This window comes from Hakea prostrata, chromosome 9 (genome assembly GCF_041222555.1).
Source record: "Hakea prostrata isolate BN-2017 chromosome 9, UWA_Hpros_2, whole genome shotgun sequence".
NCBI classification, from domain to species: Eukaryota; Viridiplantae; Streptophyta; class Magnoliopsida; order Proteales; family Proteaceae; genus Hakea; species Hakea prostrata.
This window is the reverse complement of record NC_142608.1, coordinates 60,618,752-60,642,944: the sequence shown is the minus strand read 5'-3', so window position 1 is coordinate 60,642,944 and position 24,193 is coordinate 60,618,752. Positions and strand designations below refer to the sequence as shown.

Below are 24,193 nucleotides of genomic sequence, written 5' to 3'. Positions count from 1 at the left end.
GTGATGATCGAGCAGTTCGCGATGAGCGGAATGCTCGTGACGGACGGGCCGTTCGTGACGATCGGATAGCTCGTGAAGATCGTGTTGTTCGAGGTCGTGATCGTAATGCAGAAGATCACTCGACTCATATTGGCCAGGAATTGGCCAACATCAATCAAAAACTAGGGCAGTTGGCTAGGGGAAGGATAACCGAGGATATTTATTCAGTTATTCGGAAAACCACCTTTGCCGAGCCAATAGCGGGATATCAGTTTCCCCACAACTTCCATTTGCCTACCTTTTCTACATTCGATGGCTCCGGAGATCCTACGGCCCACATTGGCTATTATCAACAGACCATGGCAGTTGCAGGTAATTCAGATGAAATTCTCTGCAGGGTTTTTGGTTCATCTTTAACCGGAGCAGCACAAAAGTGGTTTTCGAACCTCCCATCTGGGAGGATCGTAAACTTTGATGAGTTGGCGCGCAAATTCATAGGGCGATTCCAGAGTGGAATCCAGGTCAAGAAAACGGAAGAAACCTTGTTTACCATCAGACAAGGAAAGAGCGAATCGATCAGAGAGTATCTGAAAAGATTCAACAGAGTAACGATGGAGATAGAGAATTTGGATGAGCAAGTAGCTAAAACTGCTCTATTCACTGGACTCACTAACCGAAGACTCCTGGAGTTATTACTACAGGATATGCCTGCAACTTATGCTGAGTTGGTACAGAGATGCCAAAAGCAGGCTGAAGTCATGGAGATCTTAGATGCGCGCCAGGGAGACAACAAAGCCTCCACTAAGGAACAGAAGGCTCCTGAGCAAAAGCAGAAGCTAAAGAAGAATGTTCGCGATCGGGTTGGAAAACCTCAGGCCTGGCGGCAGAGATCTCTCGGTAAAAGTGAGTATACTCCATTGAATGCTCCTCGGGCTGATATTCTGAATATCATCAAAAGGAGAAATATTTTGAAGTGGCCACCCAAAATTCCTTTGAAGCCTGGAGAGCAGCAGGATCGAGAAAAATATTGCCGATTCCACAAGGATTATGGTCATTATACTAATGACTGTCGTCATCTAAAAGTAGATATTGAGAGATTAATATCTCAGGGACATTTGTCCAATTTTGTTAGTAGAAGAAGGGAGGAGCCACGTGAGCCACGCGAGGCTGCCCCTAAAAGGGATCATTCGGTTAGTTCAGAACGATCGAAGGAGGCTCCGAAGTCTAAGAAAGGCAAGGAGGTGATTGATGCTACTCGATCACCGATCCTTACAATTTTCGGAGGTCCAGAACCCGAATCACTCCGGAGGTTAAAGACAAAATCTAAATTTGTCGGAACCGGAGAGACGCAGAAGCGGAAGAGGCCAAATGGTGAAGATTCTATCACCTTTGGCGAGGAGGATGAAAGAGGCGTTTGTCTACCTCACGATGATGCCATAGTCATCAAGGTAGAGATTGCGCGCCGAGAAGTGCATAGAGTTTTAGTTGATACAGGGTCTGCAGCTGACCTAATTTCTTATGAAGTTTATCAAAAGCTGAGGGTGGATGAGGACTTGATGGAGCCATCATCCACGCATTTATATGGCTTTGCAGGATCATCTGCAGTAGCGGAAGGATCTGTCCAGTTGGACTTATCTATTGGAAGTTTTCCCAAGGAGGCGACCGTCCGAATCAATTTTTTGGTGGTTCGGGAACTTCCAACTTATAATGTTATCCTCGGACGACCATCTTTGTCCAAGATAGGTGCTATTGTTTCGACAAAACACCTGAAGATAAAATTCCCGACTGACATGGGAATTGGTCAAGTTTCCTCTGACCAGAGGATCTCTCGGCAATGTTACGTTGCCTATTTAAAAGACAAGGAAGGCCCGAGGAAGGTGACTGCCCTACCTATAGAAGTTCGAGATGATCGGGAAGAGGCAGAAATGCAAAGGCCCGAGCCAGTGGAAAACTTGAACAAATCCAACTGTGTACCGAGGATGAGAAAAAGATTACTTATATCGGGTCTGAGCAGCTGGAGGAATTCAAGGATGAGTTGAAGTTTTTTCTTCAACAAAATAGTGACATATTCGCATGGTCTGCCGAAGACATGCCAAGGAATTGATCGAGCCGTCGCAGAGCATAAGCTTTGGATAGATCCTAAGGTGAAACCAGTTATCCAGAAAAGGAGAAATTTCTCCATTGAAAAATACGAGGCCGTTTGGGGCGAAGTTGAAAAAGTGAAGAATTCTGGTTTCATAGAACCAATTGAATGCCCAACTTGGTTAGCCAACGTGGTAATGGTCAAGAAGGCAAATGGGAAGTGGAGGATGTGTACAGACTACACAGACCTCAACAAGGCTTGCCCTAAAGATTGCTATCCGTTGCCTCGGATTGATCTCTTGATAGATGCGACCGCAGGATATGAAACTCTAAGTTTCATGGATGCCTACTCGGGGTATAATCAGATCCTTATGAATAAGGAAGATGAGAAGTTCACGGCTTTCATGACTGATCGTGAAAGCTACTATTACAAAGTCATGCCATTTGGCTTGAAAAATGCAGGAGCTACATATCAGAGGGCCGTCAACAAGATTTTCAAGGATTTAATCGGGAAGAATGTTGAAGCTTATGTTGACGACATGCTAGTAAAGAGCTTTACAAGAGCAAATCATATTGCAGATTTAACTGAGGTATTTTCAGTACTGCGAAAGTATCAAATGAAGCTGAATCAAGAAAAGTGTGCCTTTGGAGTTTCTTCAGGCAAATTTTTGGGCTTCATGGTGTCACAGGGGGGTATTGAGGCTAATCCTGCCAAAATACAAGCTCTAATTGACATGGAAGCTCCCAAAATTGTTCGTGATGTGCAGTGTTTAACAGGGAGAATTGCCGCTTGGAATCGTTTCATCTCAAAGTCTGGGGAGAAATGTTTACCATTCTTCAAGGCACTCAAAGATTTGAGGGGCAGCAAGGAAGCAAAATGGACTGAAGAGTGCCAGAAAGCTTTCGAGGAGTTAAAAGAGGCACTGGGACAACCACCACTTTTGTCCCGACCAGAGAAGGGGGAAATCTTATAGCTATATCTAGCGGCGTCCCTTTCAGGAAGCGGTCAGTGCAATACTTGTTCGTGAGAAAGATAAGAAACAGTGGCCAATTTACTATGTGAGTCACGTATTACTTGATGCGGAGACACGATATTCGCAGATTGAGAAGCAAGCTTTGGCTCTCATGATAGCCGCCAGGAAGCTAAGGCCATACTTTCAGGCTAATCCAATAGAGGTATTTACGACTTTCCCTCTTAGTAAAGTTCTTAATAAACCTGATTTGTCTGGAAGGATGGTGGCCTGGTCGGTCGAACTCAGTGAGTTCCAAGTGAGCTTTAAGCCCAGAACGGCAATCAAAGCTCAGGCGTTAGCTGATTTTGTAGTAGAAACTATTGCACCGGTGGAGACCACTATTGAAGATCCCATTATACCAACCATTTGGGAAGTATATGTGGATGGCTCGAGTAATAAGGATGGAGCAGGAGCTGGAATTCTATTGAAAAGTCCAGCAGGATTTATCATTCGATATGCTTTGAGATTTGCATTCGAAGCTAGTAATAACGAAGCAGAATATGAAGCCCTGATAGCTGGACTTCGGTTGTCAAAAGCATTGTCCATTGCAGGTGTTACTATTTATAGTGACTCTCAACTTATAGTCAACCAAGTCCAGGAGGAGTATGGTATTAAAGAACCTCGCTTGCAGAAATATCAAGAGATTGTGCAGGCATTTCAAAAGCAATTTTGGAATTTGAAGATATCTCAGATTCCGAGGACTGAAAATACAGTGGCAGATGAGCTATCCCGATTAGCCAATGCCAAAGAAAAAAATCTAGACCCTTCGGTCTACATTGAAGAGATAACATTTCCAAGTTATCATGAGAAAGAAATTTCCTATATTGAAGCAGAGCGTTGCTGGATCTATCCGATAGTCGAATATACGAGAGATGACAAACTACCTGAGGATCCGAAAGAGGCAAGATTGATCAAGATACGATCAGCAAGATTTGTCATTCAGAATGGAAGACTATACAAAAGATCTTATTCTGGACCCCTTTTGAGATGTTTAGGTCCCGAAGGAGCAAACTCAGCTTTGGCTGAAGTTCATGAAGGAATTTGTGGAGCTCACATGGGTGGACGAGCCCTGGCACACAAAATTCTAAGACTTGGTTTATATTGGCCTAAGATCCAGGAGGCTGCTATGGAGTATGTTCGTCGATGTAGCAATTGTCAAATTCATGCTACGGTATCAAAGCGCCCAGCGGAAACCATGACTTCAATTCTAGATCCCATCCCCTTCGCGATGTGGGGAATTGATATCATGGGCAAATTCACCAAGGCATCAGGCGGATGGGAATATCTGATAGTAGCAATTGATTACTTCACAAAATGGGTTGAAGCCAGTGCCCTGGCAACAATCACTGAGAAAAAAGTGGAAAAATTCGTGCTTGAGTCAATCATATATCGCTTTGGGATTCCAAAGATTATTGTCACTGACCATGGCACTCAGTTCGACTGTCCACAATTTGAGCAATTTTGTGGAACTTACATGATCGAGCATCGTATGTCCTCAGTGGCATACCCCAGAGCAATGGACAGGTAGAAGTTACTAACCGAACGCTGCTTGAAGGGATAAAGAGAAGACTTGAAGCTGACAAGGCCTTATGGGTCGAAGAACTTCATAATGTATTGTGGGCTTATCGATTCAGGTTAGCATATGGGTCCGAAGCATTGGCACCTGTGGAGATAATGGCGGGGACATTACGGGATCGAGAGTTCGAGGAAAAAGCGAACGAGCAAGGACTGCTTGATAGTCTTGATTTGTTGGACGAAGTTCGGGCAAAGGCAATAGCACGAACTCAACATTATCAAAGAAGGATAGCGTCACATTATAATACCCGAGTAAAGAATCGTTGGTACTTAGCAGGAGATTTGGTGTTGAGAAACACCTTAGCTTCAGACCCACGCCACCAAAGAAAATTGGACCCTTCCTGGGAAGGACCTTATATGGTTGTAAAACCAGTCGGTTCAAGAGCTTACAGGCTGAAGAACATCAACACCCAAAAAGAGTTGGATCGTTCGTGGAATGCCAGGCATCTCAAAAAATTTTTATCCTTGATGATGATTTCAATTTTGTTCGTGATGTAACCATTTTCAACTCAATCAATGCAATTATTGGCTTTCAACAAATTATCTTTTGATTGGGGGGCATCATACACCACATTCAAGAACAAGATCCGACTATAAGGCATCGGATGAAAATCCGTGTGGGTCCTTCAACACTTATGGAATTTTTTCGGAATTTCTTAAGTCAAGGCATCGGATGAAAATCCGAGTGAGTTCCTTCCGCAAGGCGTCGGTTTGAAACCCGAGTAAGTTCCTTCAAGACTTATTGAATTTCTCCGGAAATCCTTAAGTAAAGGCATCGGTTTAAAACCCGAGTGAGTTCCTTCTACGGCATCGGTTAAAACCCGAGTGAGCCTTCTCGGACTTATTGTATTTCTCCGGAAATCCTTAAGTAAAGGCATCGGTTTAAAACCCGAGTGAGTTCCTTCTCGGACTTATTGTATTTCTCCGGAAATCCTTAGTAAAGGCATCGGTTTAAAACCAAGTGAGTTCCTTCAAAGACTTATTGAATTTCTCCGGAAATCTCTAAGTAAAGGCATTGTTCTAAACAACTAAGACCTAGTGCAACAGCGATTCAAGTGACTAGCAAAGTTCAGGATGAAGTTAATTTCTTATTTCTTCAAAAGACCGAAAGAGGCCAATCTTTACATCAAACATAAGATTACAAGAGTTGGATACAATCTTCGGTCAAAAAAGAAAGTCATCATCGGTGATAATTAAGAAGTCATACAGGATCAGCACAGCTTTGCTAGAACAAACACATGAGTCAAACAGCGGTATGGATTCAAGAAAAAGAAGAGGAGAAATGAGGATTACAAAAAGCATTTCAGTATGTATAAAATCCTCCGCAATTTCATACTCTTTGTCCAGCTTGTCCAGAAGAAGTATGGTCCTCGACCAAACTTGCATTCAAGGCGAGCTCTTCATAATTGAATCCTTCCAGGGGAGAATAAACAGGAGAATCTTCCAGGTAATGCATAATATCCGGATCAGAAGGCGGAGGATCAGTCTTATTTTTGGTCCAGTCAGGAGAAGGAAGACCCAGGTTGGTAAACACTTCAGGATGGCAAACAGCATTGTAGGGAGTCGTATCAAAATGAGGATCTTTCCTTAGTATCGATTCCCATACTTCGTTCTCACCATCCCGGTACGCCTGCAAGTTATAAGCATTCAGCATATCAACAAAGGGCTTACTGTGTAAATACTTGAAGATGCAAGCTCTGCGAACGTCAGCTGGAAGGGATTCGGGCAAAGGAATGACAGCTTGCCTTTGAGGTAACGCTTTAGATCCTTTGGCTCCTGACTTTCCAACTTCTCGCTCCAGTTGCCGGATCTTCTCCCTGGCATCATCCAAGTCTGACCGAAGACGCTCGATCACCGAATTCTTTTCTCCTGCAACCTCCCAAGCTAGCTTCCTAAGGCGAGCAATTTCAGCATCCTTGGCTTTGGAGTCTTCCCGAAGCCTGGAAACCTCATTCCTCAGTCTACTGAGCCTAGAGGCTGCTTCCACTTGGTTGTGGAAGTTACCTGTAAGACTCCTGCAAACAAATTCCGAGTTAAATAGGAGCAGAAGAGTAACCTTTAGAATCAAAAGATAATGAAGAAAGACTTACATCACCATTGACTTCATAAAGTCCTCGTCTGGAAGTTTGGAAAGAACTGTGCTCTCAGAAGTCATTCGAGCAGCAGTACACCATTCCAACGCTTTGTCAAACTCGTTTGACACTAATTCAGGCGAAGGATGAGAAGGATGAGCTACATCAAGAGAAGGATGAGCTGCATCACTTGCCAACCGACGACGCTTCCTAGTGGCAAAATCCTCCGGCTCCAAAGGAGAGGCAGAGGATGCCAAACAAGCTCTAGAGTTGGAAATAGAAGCAGCCTGTTGGGACCGCACCTTCATCAGACGCCAACATAGTTGCCTCAGATGTCCGAAGGGTCTCCTTCGGGGATGCATGAATGGTCTCTACAGCAAGGGCATCAACAACGGAGTGATCAAGATCTTCCTGGGAAGAACGAGCGATCACTTCAGGCAGAAGAGGCGTAAGGGTGACATCAGTAGAAACTGTGGGAATCTGACTTGAAGATTCACCAACATTAGTCGCCTTACGTTTAGAGGATTCACCAGATGAAACCACCTCGTTGGCCCCAACCACCGCCGACACTGGAACGATTTTCTTACAGGATTTCGCCCTAATAAAGTTCGGATCGATTTTGGGAGCCACTGTGTACACAGAAAAAGCCGTATCAATACAAAAACACAACAACACAAGAAACGAAGGAAAACCCTAGTTCTCTGTCAACTATGAACTACTCAGAATACCCATTAAATAAACCCCAAGTATTCCTACTGTAAAGTTTACTCAAGGGGAAGGAGAGGAGATTGGTGATAGCAAAAAGCTCACTTGTTCAAAGGCTGATAGAGTTATTGTTGGAGTACGAGGAATACGGAAGCAGAGCAGGAAGACGGAATGTCGCATTTGCAAATCTATCTTGCAGATAGCAGGATAGATGGAGAGTACCCTCGAAGGCTTTAAATAGCCTCAGGTATCAAGACGACGGTTGAGAGCCAAAGGCAACCAATGGCCCAGATCGAAAAAACGCTTCGAAATCCTCAACAAGCAAGATCAACGGTCAAAAGGAGGCCACGTGGAAATAGGCACCTGATACGAGAATACCTCCAACCGTCGCACTACCATTTAGATAATGGATGTATTACCAATTCATTGAAAACAGTGAATGGTATACCAAGGCAAGAAAACGTTTTGACTTCGCAGGTAGCAGAAGGGAAACGTGTGGACTTTGCAATAAATGAAGGAGTAAGGAAGAATAAAGACTAAGGCATTTTTCCAAAACATCTCTTCATGATATCTTTACAAGATTATCATTCGTCGAGGAATGCGAAGTTAAGTGATAAGTTTTATCATTTATATTTTGATATTCAAGACAAGCTTTCGATAGGAGACGAGGAAATATTAAGGCAAACATGGAAGAAGTATCTATTCATTAACAAGGAGGATCAATCTTTACAAAAAAAAAAAAAAAGAGGGTAACTCCCTAAGCCTCTTCCTTATTGTTGCCCGAGGAGTCCTGCACAGGAGAGCCTTTCTCAGGATCCTGAGAAGAGCCTTCCTCAGGATTGTCGTTGTCAGAGTCCTCTTCAGCAGCAGCCTGTGACTCGGCCTGTGACTTTTCCTCTTGGAGTGGCGGTTCATCAGCAAGATATTCCTCATATTTTGGGTCAGCTGGAAAAGGATCATCCTCTTCCCGAGCCCAGTCAGGGAGATCCATGTTTAACTTCCCGAAGACCTCTCTGTGACACACCTCACGAAAGGGAGTTGTATCGAAGGAAGGGATGGATTCAAGAATTTTTTCCCAGACGTCATTTTGCCCCAAGCGGTAAGCTTGGATGTTGAAGGCACCCAGCAGTTTGGAGAAAGGTACGCTGTTCAGGTACTTCCGAACACAATCCTTTCGAAGCTCCGGCTTGATATGCTCGGGCTTGCTAGGAACCGCCAACTTCAAGTACTCTTCGTTCTCTGCGCACTTAAACTCAAGTCTGTCACCAAACAATGTGGCAGCCGCTTTCTGCTTCTTAGCCTCGCGCTCGGCAGCAACAGCGCGAGCCGTTGAGGAGTCGAGGGCCTTCCTTAGGGAGTTCATCTCCTCTTCATGTTTTCTCTGCAGCTCCTTAGCAGCTGCCGACAGCCGGTCTATCTCAGAGTTGGCCTTGGCCAAATTCTCTTCACAAGTCTGCAAGAAGGAGCCGTTGCAGCCAACCCGGCTCAATGCTTCCATGTGTTGATAAAAACTCAACACGGCATTCTTGGGGAAGAGGAGATTATCAGAAGAAGTCATAAGAAATTATGAAAAAATGAACAAGCAGGAAGACCGGTACCTTGTGGATTGACTAACAAGGGCATCATCGTTCAGGGCTTCAAAATCCCGACGATCAGAGGGCAGAAGACTGAGGGAGCTCCATTCTGCAGCTTTCTCAGGGTCTTGTGTCACCCTATCAATTTGCTTTAAGGTCCACTGAGGTCTGAAGACCTCCTCACAATCTTTGGAATTTTTGGATTTTTTATGGGAGGAAGCATCAACTATATCGTGCTTCCTTTTGGTTCGAGCGGAGGAGGAGACATTTGACCTCTCCACCATCGGTTATTTCCCTTTACCCGAAGCGTCAACCACGGGCCTGATGTTCCTGATACCCTTGTAAGAAGGGTCGGGAGAGGGAACAGAAGCTTCTTGATCAGCAGTTAAGGCTCTAGGCGACCGTTGCTCAGCTGTCACAACGGCCCTAGCGGCCTTCGCCCTCGCAGGTTCTCAGGGTTCATTCTTGGAGGCACTACAAAGAAGAACAAGAATCAGAATTATGAAAAGACATATCACTTTAGTAAATTTGAAGGATGATGGTTAGAAGCTCACAATGAGCCAAGCCCCAGTACTGAAGGATGGAGTTATACTCCACCTCAAGTCCATGTATCTCCTGATACCATGGAATTGATTTGATCTTCCTGACGGCCGCCTCGTCTTCTTTGGATAAGGGAAGGCCCCGGTTACTTTCAGAATAGGAAGTACACTGTTTCCAGACGGTCGGGAAGTTGAGATCTGACTGAGGCGCTCGACAGAAAAAGTATCGTTCGCGCCATCCTTTGTGATTGGAAGGGCAAGTTCCTTTGGCAAGAATGCTGCCCCTCCAATCAAGTTCAGCCTTATTGCGTTTGGAGAGAAAAACCCAGCCGGGAGGATGGGAGATAGAAAGAAGATGAAAGTGCACAAAAAGAGAAAGAGATGGCGTAACGCCAAGTTCAAAACACAAACCCAAGAAGCCGACGATGAGACGCCAGCTATTGGGAAGGAGCATTCCAGGGCAAATGTCCCAGTGATTCAGAATGGCTGAAAACAAAGGATTGAAAAAAGGAAAGCGAACCCCGCTTTCCAGTGCATCTATGTATAGGGAAAACTCGCCCGGAAGGGTCGAATCAACCCTCTCATCAGAATGGGGAGCCCTAATATGATAAGAAGAAGGAAAATCAAAACCCTGGATTGCTGAAAGGAGGGTTTCCTCCCTGTAAGCGGAGGGGATAGAGCCAGGTCCGCCATTAGACCTGGAGGTTTGTTTTGGCTGCCTAGAAGACTCGGCAGTCACCCTAGGAGTCTTGGAAGATCCAGACTCAGGAAGGGCGGAGGAAGTTTCGGCTTTTCTCCCTAAACTTTTTTGGGAAACTTCAACAAATTCGCGCCAGAGGACAGTTAGGGTTTTGTTATCACTATCCGACTGCTCGGAAGGAAGGGAAGCAAAAGCTTCGTTACCACTACTATTACTGACACTGGGTACCAGGGAAGAAGAAACCCTATTATCCTCCATTACTAGTCTCAGTAAGGTACAAAAAAAAAGACTGGAGACAGGAAGTTTAAAGTTTGCAAAAGGATCAGTAAACTTACTGATTCAGTGAAGCAAAGGCTTGAGAGCGAGAAGGCGCGAAGCAGACGACGAAGGTTCAAATTCCAGACAAGAAGAATGAAACCTACGAAGACAACGAACCGCTTTTAAGCACCCGCACGAGTGTTCGGGGATCTGAACGATCGAGATTGATTCAGCATCAACGGTCGAGATTAGAAGACGTTTTGAAAGTTTGAACTCACGAATCCAAAACAGGCGTTCGGAAACCGTCGCTTGGGTTACGTGAGCCACGATAGATCGACTGCAAAGAGACGCGTGGCATTGCCCTTACAACGCTCGAGGAAAAGTGACCACCGCATTAAATGTGATATGACATTTAGTGGGATACGCAGAGACTATTGCCTGACGAAGAACCCAGTTAAAAATCAAGCCCTCGGGATCGACCGAACGCTTGGTCTAGGGGGCTCGTGATACGGAGGAAATATGATCGAACCTGGTTCATACTCGGTTTGATCCCCGACCCCGGTCGAGACAGAGGGAATCGACTCGCTTCCGAGCGAGCCGGGTCCAGAAGATAGCTTGCTGAGGAAGAAAACTAAATCAGCTACAGGCACGCCCTAATCCGACTTATGGATTAGGTTATTTACCCTAATGACGGCATGCATAACTTGACGGCGGTCACTTATCATCATTGAAGGGATAATCATCGAATAACCTTGAGGTTATCTCAGGAGTCCTCTACCAGTTCAAACTAGTAGAAGTCTATCGCTCAACGGATCTAACTGTTAAGATCCAACGACTACCCGAAGAAGGCTCGAGTGCATCCAACGAAGGAGATTCGAAGGTACACTCTATATAAACCTTACTTGCCTACGAGGTAAGGGGGGACTCAGATCCACATACACACTGGTAGACGTAAACTATCAGAGGCTTACGATCTAGATCACTTTCCCAGTTTTTCATTCCTTAGCTCTGTGCTTCTAGCAGAGCCGTTTGTGATTAAGTTCATCAATTGACTTAGCCTTCGGAGGTGGACTCCCAACCCCAGCGGTCGGGCCACGTCTGACGCTTTCGTTTTGCAGGTCATCACAAGGAGATCTAAGGGCTGAGCAGATTTTGGACGCATCAGAACGCCATCTATTTTGATGTTTTTTCTAGACTTATCTGTATGCCCCATTCCCCTGCTTCTGATTCTCCAAGGAATAGATTGATTGTTAATTCCTGGAGTCTCAGTTCTTCTCTCCAGTCGCCTTCTTGAGTAGTTGCTCCCCCCCCCCCGTTTCCCCTTAATTTTCTCTTTGTAGCTCTCTTTGGCTATGGTTTTTAATACATTTATTTATTCATCCAAAAAAAAAAACCCCCACCCAAAACATGATATCAGAGCTCAACTGATTTCCCTTCTTATCCTTAAGTCAAATATCAACTTCCAGAAGAATATCACCTAGATGACAACCTAGCAAGTCTATTTTAGATAGTGAGTCTAGGATATACTTTTTTGGGATAGAAATATGCCTTTGGCTGGATAAGCAACTTCAATCCCTGGAAAGTATCTCAATTTCCCTCCTTTATTCTAAACTCAAGGCTTAGGAATTTTTTTCAACTTCATTATTTCTTCACCATCATTGTCTGTCACTACCATCATCAACTTAGACAATTAGAATCCCCTATCCTTTCGATGAAGAGGGTGTGATCAGCATATTCTAATTCCTACTAACCGCTTTATGAAATCCACCAAACCACGCCCAAGTGACTACTTTAGCCCATATAGTGCACGTTGAAGTTTGCATACTTTCCCTTGGGTCTTGTCGTCAAAGAAACTAGGAGGAATCTCCATGTAGACTTCAAGTTCTCCATGTAGAAAGGCATTCTTCACATCCAATTGCAAACTTAGCTCCTCTAGCGGGAATCATATCATTGGTTGTCATTGGCATTCATAGGCATCTATTATACATGTCCACAACAACCCAAACTCCCGCAATTTATCATGTATCAGAGCTAAACGTAAAACTACTCCAATTCCATCCATTCCTTATGCTATTTTCCTCATTTTACCATCTTCCATATTAACATCCTCATTTTAGATACATATATGTTGAATCTTCAGCCCAATAGAGTTGTGTTGTTAAGATGTAGGACAATACTAAGTCTCATTCTTTTAAGTCCTACAGCATGTAAACAACAATAAAGGAGGACTTTCCATCCTGATGACCTCTCCAGCCACCCGTGCATATTCCGATGATCTCTAAAACACTACCCCTTGCTATCCCATGCTCCTCTACCCCCCACCCCAAGGTCCCTTCCCCCATCTCCATCTCCCTTTACTCCCAAAACCCGGTCATCACTCATTGCTCCCAAGATCCCACCCGCTGCCCCTCAATGTCCTTAACCTCCATTTCTCCCCCCCCCCCAACCCCAAGAAAAAAAAGTCTCCTCCAGCCGTGCCCCTCTACCCTACTATTTCACTTGAACATCCGTATTTGGAACCACACCTTTGTAGGCCAATTCCTCATAGGCCAACCCCCCCCCCCTCACCGTAGCAAAAAACCCCATTTCTAAGGAATGGAAGATCCAAAGCTTGGATATGTACCTTCTCAATAGTGGTTTTTTATTCTTTAAGTTTTCCATTTTTGGCTGCCAAAAGAAGATACTCTTAACGAATCCCCTTGGTATGTTGGTAACAAACCTATTCTTCTCCATCAATGGGAGCCGTCCGCCATGTTGCAGAATTCCAACTTCAACTCCCTTCCTCTCTGGATCACTCTCTCTGAATTGCCTCCGGGGTTTTGGAACAAAGAATGTCTTTGTAGGATTGATTCAGTACCAGGAACCCCTCTTATCTGTCGCCTACACCTTGCAAATCGAGAGGCTCTCCTATGCCAGGATCTATGTTGATTTCTCTACAGCAACTCCGCTTCCTACCTCAATCTCCATTCAAGCTGAGGAAGGCAAGGTATTCGAGCAACTAATGATGAACCTTTTGGGCACTCTATTGCTTCCTACCAAGGGGACCAGTCTCTTACAACACCCTTTAGCCAAATCCGTGCCAAAGCAACAGAAGGAGGCTCCTCCAGAGGTTGATTGATGAAGCAATATTCCCATTGCCCTCTCAGAAAGCATCCAAGACCAAATCTGCCTTTGGCCAGATTCCTTGCCAGCAACAACCCTTTTGATGCGCTGTCTGGTATAGCCAAATATGATTCTTTGTTACCCGCCACCATCACCAAGTTGCTATTGATTGAGATGACAGAAACCGCTGCCTCCTCTCCCTTAACTTGTCGGAAGTAGCAAGGCCGAACCAATCTAACTCCATGTCTGCCCTCGATGCAGGTGTTGACGCCTCTATCACTTTCGCCCCCCCTTTCTCTGCTCCATGATACTATTTCCCCTACTTTTGTTGCTTTTCCAAGCCTCATTTCTCCCCTTGCATCCCTTTTTTTCCTCTGATCTCTTGAATCAGCCCTTCTCTGCGCTTCCCTGTTAACCCCCTTATCTTGGAAACCTACTCCTTGATCTCACTCCATGTAGGCCCTGCCCTCTTAACCCACCCTCTCCTAGTTCAACCGTTAGACTAACCTATTACCCATTCGAACCCTGACCAGCCATCTGGAGCGCATCCCCAATTTCAAGCCCTTTTAAGCCTCTTACCTCCCATTCGACCCCCGGCCCAATCCTCTTGGGCACTTCCCCCACTTCGGCCTAGAGGCTCACCCGCCACTCTCCCTTGGCCCACCTCTCCCCATCTCCCTCCAGCCCATTAGGCTTGTTCCAACCCATCCATCTTACCCCCAATCCATCTTCCCTTTTGGCCTACCCTAACCTAGCCCTCCCCTTCTTTTCCCAATCCCTTTAGCTCATCATTCAAGCCCCCCCTCTCAACCTCTAAACTAAACCCATCCCAAACCCTTCCCTCTCCCCTGGCCCCTTCGCCTGTGCATGACAATGACTATTGCTTCCCCATACCAAGAGGCTCTTTCAACTCCAGTACCCCATGTCCTGCCCTTCGGGATCATAGCTGAAGCAGACGATCTACTAAAGGGTGCCACCACTTTGACAAAGACTTCATAGCGAGCTCAAGTCCTCTAGGAAGAAGAACAACAACAACAAAATAGGAAATAGTAGTTTATGTTTGTCATGGCTCTTACCCTATTTTTTTTGTTTGCTTTTGCTTAGTGCATTGTTGGCTTTGGTAGGGCTCTGCCCTTGCTTTTTGTTGTACTCCCCCCCCCCACCCCCTCTCTCTTGTTTTGGTTAATGAATTTCTTATTCATCCAAAACAAACAACAAGGGCATGTTGAAACGCATGTTGCAAACAAATGATAACTTCATAAAATGGACAGTTTCAGCAAAACATGTAAGGATTTCATACTTGTATTCCATTTTTCCGGTAGTTGGGTCCAAGATCATCCATCGCTCATTCCATTTTTTAATCTGTCAAGAAAATAGATTCAGCTACATTCCTGAAGAACTCGCAACATATATAGAAACTTCTGAGAGAATAACCATGTGTCTTTAAAATATCATAATCAATCAGTAGCTGCTCCAGATTCAGTCCCAAAACAAATCATTGAATCTTTACTATATTACTTAGTATCACAAACATGGAACTCTTCATTTATGCTGATAAGGATAGAAAATTTAGATCTACATATTCTAAATGCTATCATTCAGAGGTAGGATCTTATATGCATTTCAGAAAGGAGGAAGAAAGAAGTATTCAGACCCTGTTTTAGCCACTAAAATAACAAAACAACAATTTATGCAACCTACATAGATCTTCTATTAAACTGCTATTAAGAAAAATATAACATGGCAGATCATAAACAAATTAAATGATTTCATAAACTGGAGTAGACATCGGATCTTCTGAGTTCTGAAGATAATTCTACTTAAGAAAGAGAAACATAGAACAGTAAGTCAGGAATTTAAATTGTTAGAATTCAGAACCCTGTGACCAGCTTAAGAACAAGAGAGAAAAAGAAAAGAGGAGAAAAGAAGTATCACAAGCCAGAACAAAGAGCCTGTTTTCCCCCCTAATTGCAGGCCATATTCTTATATTGATCCAACTCAGCATAAAAAGTCCATTCTGCCCCTGACTAATTAGCAGCAGGAATACATAATACAAAAAAAGAATAAAAGATTTCAACCTAATGGCCAATAACACAACAGCAAGATGTAATTAACCCTAATGTCGCCACCAGAACTTTAACACTCCCCATCAAGCTGGTGCATACAAATCAAACACTCCAGCTTGGAATACCAAGAATCTGCTTCCACCTGTTCCTACAAGTAAGAGCATGCAGTACTCCCTTATTACTTAGATTTCTGATGTTTGCTGGTAATGGCAATATTCTTCAATCCCCCTTGAAACCCCACCTATGCTTAACAGGTTGGATTGAAAGCAGATAATGCATTAGCATAACATACATCCAAAACTCATCCAATCTCGTCCAACTAAACACCCAGCTTAAGCCCATATCTATTCAAAATCGCCACAAAAGTTAGTTAAAATAGAAAATTTAAGGCTTTCCCGCTTTACTCATTTACCACCATAAAAAGGGCCTTCCAGGGTAAGGTTAAGGACACACCCCCCCCAAAAGAAAAAGAAAAAAAAGTTGTGTTGGTCTTTTTTTTTCTTTTTTTTAAGCTAAATTTCTTCAAAGGCTCATTCTAGGGATCATGGACAATGTAGCAAACTAATTACTAGAAAGATCAGTTCAAAATAGAAATCTTGATCAGATCTGACTTCTACAATAGAGTTCTGTCATAGATCAACAACCTGTCAGTAAATTTATCATAACTGTCTTAATACAAATGAAAACAGAGAAGTTCTCAATGTGCCATAGGATCTTTAATAAAATTAAAAGAAATAAACTCAGTTTAATTAATATGATACTCCACCCAAACCAAATAGATTTCTCTAATGGCAAGAGTAGTGACAAAAGTTACACATAGTACTTTTCTGATAAACTGATACGACACATGGAAGATAATAGGACAGATCAGCAATGGAAAATCAGGACATGGCAGCTACAGGAAGACCTCAGAGACAGCATAGAAGGCCCACAGCTCTTGTTGATTATGCGTAAGGCCGTTAAGGGAAGAACAGGATGTTTGTTAGAGGACAGGGAATATTCAAAAAAAAATCAAGGTACAGCAGGGGAACGGCATGTTAGTTATGATCAGCCCCATGACCCATAAATAATGTGAACAATGACAGATGTCAATGAATGAACATTCCTCTCCAATCCTTCCCCTTCTTCTTTCCTTTTGTCTGTTCTCTGGACGTGCCCCCTCAAAGCAGCTGATTATCCCAGTAGGGTGAATCATAAGCCCCTCTACCTCCTGGCTGTCTCTGCACCCCTACCTCCTTTATCACTGAGCGGTCATTTAAGGGCCTTAACTGGTGATCCGGGCTGTTTCCCTCTCGACAAATAACCATTGATATATAGAATGATGGAACAATAGCCCAAACTGATGTGTTTCCACAGAAAACAGCCTTCTAAATCAACTATTCTATTTTTCAGAAGTGGTATCACGGCCACTCCAAGTGATGAGTTTGAGAAATGGCGGAGCAAGCTAAGAACTGCCAATGTCAAAAAAGTCACCCGTATTATAGCCAGTCTGATTACTGCCACAAGAAAACATCTTTGTGGAGTATGTTTGAGTTTAGTGAACTAATGGTATTATTTCAATCAATTCTAAGGCTTTAGGCCTATCAGATTCTCCAAATAACCTCCCCTCCCCCCCCCTCCACCCCCAAACGTCAATTTGTTTTCTTCCTAATATAACTATGCACCATTGCTAGTGAGTACTATTCAATCTAGATTCATTGTGTTTCACACTCATGAAGGGCACCCTATTCAGCAATAAGAAGGTAATGCAACATTCAAATCGAGACAAAACAAAAACCCACCAACTGATAAGAACATAAACAATTTTTATCGTCTAATCCAAAGTTCCAATCATGTACTGCCATACAAAAAAACAAAATGTCTAGTTCCAGAATTAAAGAAAACGGAAATCCGCACCAGTTCAGATCTTTTAAGGACGGGCCCTTGCAATAGATTCCTCCCTGAACCCGACGTAAGCTGCTTTTTTATTTTCTCCAAGCTATTTTCAGTTTCTGCTTCCTACATCATCAAATAAAAAAAGGGGAAAACAAGTATGTGATCCCTCAGACATGGAAGATACCCAACTTTCCAACTGAAAGCAAAATCTGCCGCAAACACAAAGGAAAACTAATAACCAAATTTTGAAAGAAACTCACTGGAGATGTGCCGTTGGTAGCCATGGATGGAAAAACTAAACTGAACACAACCGGGGATTCGACAAATTATGCAACTGGAGAATTAAAAGAGAAAAAATCAACAAAATGCTTTATTTATTGTAGGGATCATTTCAGCATTTCATGACTTGCTGTTGAAGATGGTTTGCCTGTTAGGTTTCATGGGACTCGCAGTTTCATTGACAAACTCCGGGAGCTGCAACGTATATGTCATAGATAATATATACATGCCTACGGGAATATCATGTCAGCATTCTCTTTTCCACCGTTAGATTAATAGCTTATGTTCATCGGACGGTGGAATAAAAGGTGCGTGCTCCATTGGAAGACTCCGTCACTGTCCTTATACTTTGACTTTATGTCCATTTTTTCTTGAGAAACGAAGTTGATGCGCTACTAACGACGACATGTGTAAAGGCCAACTAACGGCATCTCCACTGCTCGACGCATGCCGTGTTCAGTCGGCATACGGGTTGTAAGGTTCGGAATCCGGATTCTCTACCTATCCGGGTAGAGGCGTGCATTCTTCACCCAAACTCTCCACCATATATTAAAAACGGGGAGGGGATTTCGGACCTTGCTTGAGTTATGCGCATGACCGGCAAGCAAGACAACTCAAATTGCCAGATCGAAATCTTAGTCAAAATTTCAATCTCGATCATTAAGATTCAATTGTCAATATCAAAATCTCAACCAAAATTTCGAATCCAATGGTCCAAAACTTTGCTTAACAGTCATACACATTTAATGCGCATGACTAAAGCAAAATCAGAGGATTTCACTTATAAGTTTCGATCTTATCAAAGCTAAGATTTCTAGCGAGTCTCTTTCCTAATGTGTCGTGAAAAGATGTGGGAGAATGCGGTCTAACATGACCATATTCATTGTTAAATCAAAAATGACTCTCCAATCTTGTTATAGGTAACCTCAAAGTTTGAAGCCAAAAACCTTGATAAGAACTTAGGAAGAAGAACATACTGTTGCCAAACTTAATTCTGAATGCCATACTTCAATTCGATTCTTTTCTTAAACTTGAAGGGCCCAAAAACCCTAACCCTGATGAGTTAAGGCTAGTCCCTACCTGTCTGAGTTGACTCTAATTGTGTCCAACCAAGTTAGGTTGGTCCTCTTATTTATAGGTTTTGAGCCAATAGACCAATGTATAAACAAGTGTTGCGTTAGGACCTTAACATGATTCAATTGGGGATACTTGGTCAATGTGGAGAAACACTACATTTCTTCAATTTAGGGTGCATGAGCTTTTGATACCACTAGGGTTAGGTCTTCTAAAGAACAGCAAATTATATGTGCTCTTCAATGGATGGGTATCATCCTCATGTCATGGGATGGATCATCCTCCTATCAAAGGAAGATTTTGCACTTTTAGGCACTATTTTTTGTAGAGGAGGAGGGGGTGTGGAAAAATGGATGGAAAAAATAGATATATGGGACATATGTACTATGGTTAGAGAAAAGAAAAGGAACTAAAAGGATTTTATAAAAAAGTTTGAAATGTGGGTTTTATTTTTATTGTTTTCTACATTTTTTTGCAAAATTTCAAATCTTTAATGAAACTTTGAAAAGAAATGGGGTAGAAAAATTAGCATCTCATATCTACCAACTTTTTCACCCTATTAAATCAAATAAGCCATACTTTTGAGATTTTATAGAAAAGTCTAATTTTTCAAAAAAAATTCCACCCCATTTCAAATTCAGCAAACAAACCGTGCCTGAGGTTCTGCTCCTAGAGTAGTACAACCAAGAACCAGGTTAATTCCTCCAAAAGCCTTTGATTAGAATCCTTGCCTTCTTCAAAACCCTTAGATCCTTAGAATTGAGTTGAGAAAAATCAAACTAGTCAATCTGGATGCGTTAGTCTCTTATTCGCTTGTTCAAAACTTAGTATACGAGTCAATGCAGGGTTGATAGAGTGGTAATATCCAATAGAGAGGTCATGGGTTCGACCCTTATGGACAAAAAGCTCCCATTTGAGGATGTAATCAAGGTGCGTGCAAGCTGGAGGATACCAAAAAAATAATAATAATAACCTTAGCATACCAAATAATATGTTAATATGTTTTGAAACATGTAAACTAATTTAATTGAACAAAAATAAAATGAAACAACACAAAGATTTAATGTAGTTCACAAACCAATTTGGTGTGCTATGTTCTTTTTTTTTTTTGATCAAGGTGTGCTATGTTCATAGGCTAACAAGAAGAAATGTGGAAGAATAATAGAATATAAATCTCTCAACCAATTGCTAGGAATGGCATTATAAAAACTCTCACCCAAACTTTGGCTCAAAAATCCGGAATGTTTCAATGAACTTGTAAGGGAACATAAAGCACATATATATAAACTTCAATTGAATAAATGGTCGATCCACAAGGTTGGGTCATACCATACCGTACCACAATGCCTATGCCCCAGCCCCCACTCCACTGGGGTTTGGCTTCTCTACATGGAGAATATTTCCCAAAGAGTGCCAAGTGAGCTTTGGGAAGCTGCCACGCGTATGATGCTCATCTAAAGGTTAGGATATAACATCTACTTTTTACCCTACTTGAAACTCATAACAAGTTGAGAGATTAAAAGCCCAAACTTCCAATGGGGTCACTACAACCAAGATATTTTGGGGGGTTCAACTTCAAACTCTGCTTCAAAATCTCCAGAGTCCGTTTGCATTGCAGATTTCACAGGAACAAGCCCATAAACAAAAACTAGACATAAAAACTTTTGAACTCCAAATCCCGAATGGTTTCATCATCTTTCTCACCTTGAGACGCCAACAATAATTACTCCAAAAGAAAGCAAAAGAATAAGGATAATGAATGGAGGATTTCGCAGACAGTTCTACTACAATTCAAAGTCGGCATTGTGTTTATACTTTTCCTGTGTGAAGGAGGTTGCAGAGAATGGAGAAATCAAGTTTGGAAAGATACTCAGGTTTGAGGTAAAGGTAAAATTTAGAGGTTTTATCTAATCTATAAGCATCTTCTACGTGAAAGCTTTTCAAAGCTCACTGAGCACTCCTGGGGAGAAATTTTCCCTGGAGAAGAGCCAAACTCACTCCGTGACCGAGATCCATGCCTAAACCTTCTACTTCCATCATGGATCTCTAAAATCATATTATATTTTTTAATTATCTTTCATTCTTCTTCTTCTTTTTCTTCTCTTTTTTTTTTTCTTTTTTTCATGCCTATCAGTGTTTTTACAATAGTTTCGGTATATGATGTTGAAATTTACCGACAGATTCTGACCTAATGACCCACTGACCTTGGCTACCTGATAAAAAGACGATTCTAACCTTGATGGTTGTACCCCGAGAAGCAGGCTGGAATCCAAAAGCACGAAAGCGACGAGTCATCAGACTCATAACTAAGGACTGGCGTCCTGGTGGGCCCATAATCACACGGTCAAACTATAGTCAATGGAAATCTGGATTATTGTACACCACAGTCCAAGCTGGCCGAGGTTAAAAGAGAGGAAAAAATAGTGATGACATGGCATTCAAGCTTTTAATGCATTACTGTAAACCGTAAAAGACGAAGTCGACACTTAACAATAACACCTAAATCTCCTGAAAGGACAAAATTATCCTCATATCCTATCCATCCATCCCAAACCAGGGCCTTTGGTGAGGTATTTTTGTAATTTTGGTAAAATTTCAGGTGCTTCTTAGCAAACGTATCCCCATATTTAAATACCATTTCATGGTTCGCTGAGCCTAATCAAATGATTAGGGTTCTTAGACCTTTCAATTACTTTTTGGTGGAGAAAGGTCATTAATGATAGAGTGTGTCATAGAACGTAAAATATAGCAAACTCATCGAATCTAGACCGTACTTTGTAGGACCCACTTTTAAAGAGAAATGATTGACGGTCCTTGATGTCCAAGAATGGTGCCCCTGCATCACCATATCATCCATCTTCGTTCCGCTTCTCTATCTTTCTCGTCGTTTTTATTGGAGGGTTTCGGCTTTGTGAATCTGTCAGTTTGAATGGATTCGCTTGGCTTTTTCTTATTTGTGTTGTGGTTGCTTTCCGCACTTGCTCCTCTCTCTCTCTTTCTGTGTTCTACTTTGTGCTTGTGGGAGCAGTGGCTGGAATTAGTGGCTGGAGATTTGATTCAAGAACTTTAAAGATTTTTAAGGGGAACCCATATCACATCAAAAGCTCAAAAGTGCAGAAACAAAATTAAAAAAAACTGAAAAAGAGAAGAAAAAGAGAGGAAAGACCATACACTTTGTTTTTATTCTTCTCTATGGTGATGTCTCCCATGACCTTCTTATCCTATCCTTGTCCAGGCAGAGCCATTAAAAGCCTTTTCTTCAATTAGAAACCTTGGTTGGATTTGCAAAGTTTTATACTTTGAACAAAGTGTTATAAGTCATAACAGATAAAAACCTACAAACCAGTCTTCTTTGTTGATGCTCACTCTCTCTCTCTCTCTCTACACCTTCATGTCATGTTAGTGGAGTTTTGATGCAGTGAGTGATGGCTGATCAAGGGAATAGTGGTGGGGTGAGGGAGTTTAGGAAGGGTAACTGGACGGTTCATGAGACTATAGTTCTTATTGCTGCAAAGAGGATGGATGAAGAAAGGAGAATGAAGAGAAGTGGAGATGGTGAGGAGAGGACCAAACCAGCCGAGCTGAGATGGAAATGGGTTGAGGATTACTGTTGCAAATATGGGTGTTTGAGAAGCCAAAACCAGTGCAATGACAAGTGGGATAATCTGATGAGAGATTACAAGAAAGTGAGAGAATATGAGAGAAGGTTGGATGAGAGAGGAAATGGAGAAGAAGGGTCTTATTGGAAGCTTGAGAAGCATGAGAGAAAACTGAGGAATTTACCTTCCAATATGTTGCCTGAGATATATGATGCAGTGGTGGAGGTGGTGGAGAAGAGAGCTGTTCAAAGGGTGTTGACTGGTGGTGATGCATCATGTTCTAACATTGGTGGTCTCATTCAGAAACCTACTGGGATTGTTCAGCCTTCAACGCCCTCTGCTTTGCAGTGTCATGGTTCAGGTCCAAATCTACCATTACCACTACCACCGCCGCCGCCGCCGCCGCCGCCGCCTCCACCACCTCTTCCTCAACCTATACCACATTCTCAGCCATTACCCTCATTAGGTACTCTCCCTAGTTTTTTACAACTCTTCAGTTGATTTTTGTCGGGATATCATACTTGCTATGCTTTTGCCATGAATTGTTCTGAGTGATGTTAAAGCTTCCTTGGCTTGTGATAATTTGTTCTTTGAGTGACTGCATTAAATTTGTCTAACTGCTGATACAGCTTCCTGATAGGCTTGTGATTAATTGTTTTTTTGAGTCACCGCATTAAATGGTTCGTCTTTTTTCGCTTTCTGAAACTAATTGAATGGTTCCCATTGAGTGTCTGCTTTATTTTATGCTTATTGAATGAATGTTCTTACTCAAACATCTGCTAATTGACTCTACTCTCTCTCTCTCTCTCTCTCTCTCTCTCTCTCTGTAGATGAAGTGATGGTTGCTTGGTCTGTTTCTCTTGGGCTGTTGTCTCACTTACTATTGTTTTCAGTTAGTATTAATTGTTTGATTCCATATGTGTGATAGCTCAGATTCCGATACAAGTGAGCATTCAAACTCATCAGCAAAAAGAAGGAGAAGGGGAGAACGAACAAGCAGCTCTGGGAACACCTCTTATGAAGTGGGTTCTGCAATCTCTAAGAGTGCTTCTATTATAGCTGAAGCTCTCCAAGCTTGTGAGGAAAAGGAGGAGAAGAGGCACAGAGATCTACTCAGTCTGCAAGAGAGAAGACTCAAGATTGAGGAGTCAAAGACTCAGATTGACAAGGAAGGAATTAGTGGTCTTGTTGATGCCATTAACAAGCTTGCCAGTTCTATCTTTGCCCTGGTTTCAAACAACTCATCTGCTCCAAGATGACCACAGAGAAAATAGAACATGTGATTAAGATTAATTGAAAGCTAAAACCCCATTAGCTTGCACTTGTACATAGATTGAAAAACCATATTTGCTTTTTCCTTCTTTCTCATGTTTCCTGGTTAATTATTGGAACTAAAAAGCACTCTCATTGATCAAATATAATTGAAGGGATGGGCAAAACCATCTATCATTTATGTGTGATAGAGATTCTATTTTACCTTCATGATGAATCCTGTGTTCAGAACTTCGAAGTTTGAACAACATAACTGACATTTGCAGTGGCTGGTCAATCCAGTCAACAATTGTTTTACAAAAGCACTTGGGTCAAATTACTGTATTGCCACTAACATACTGACTGAAATCTTTTAAGTTCTGCCTCTGATTGGGTCATAGTATGGGTAGTGGCAGGCTTGCCAGCCCTCTTTGGCTCTGCTTCCTTTTC

At 42.5% G+C, this 24,193-nt stretch overlaps 2 protein-coding genes across 2 annotated transcripts in view; one reads left to right on the top strand and one right to left on the bottom strand.

Annotated features, from left to right (window-relative positions):
* Positions 1-18,012, bottom strand: part of LOC149005945 (uncharacterized) — a 52,497-nt gene extending 34,485 nt beyond the window's left edge. Inside the window, exons 1-3 of the mRNA XM_089167840.1 lie at positions 17,801-18,012; positions 17,562-17,663; positions 14,900-14,961 (exon numbers count right to left, since the gene is read on the bottom strand). Of these exons, the coding sequence (XP_089023966.1) occupies positions 14,900-14,961; positions 17,562-17,663; positions 17,801-17,824 (188 nt within the window). The 5' untranslated portion in view covers positions 17,825-18,012. The remainder of the gene's footprint in view (positions 1-14,899; positions 14,962-17,561; positions 17,664-17,800) is intronic.
* Positions 18,013-21,874: 3,862 nt separating this feature from the next.
* Positions 21,875-23,896, top strand: LOC149005944 (uncharacterized). The gene is made up of 2 exons (XM_089169145.1): positions 21,875-22,958; positions 23,426-23,896. Exons 1-2 carry the CDS (start codon positions 22,319-22,321, stop codon positions 23,749-23,751), a joined length of 966 nt encoding a protein of 321 aa, XP_089025271.1. The 5' UTR covers positions 21,875-22,318; the 3' UTR covers positions 23,752-23,896.
* Positions 23,897-24,193: the final 297 nt, after the last annotated feature.

Bases quoted from the DNA above. Each gene is read 5' to 3' on its own strand.
- LOC149005944 (XM_089169145.1), top strand. From the start codon at position 22,319: ATGGCTGATCAAGGGAATAGTGGTGGGGTGAGGGAGTTTAGGAAGGGT. The intron at 22,959-23,425 runs GTACTCTCCCTA...GTGATAGCTCAG, and splicing joins TCAGCCATTACCCTCATTAG to ATTCCGATACAAGTGAGCAT.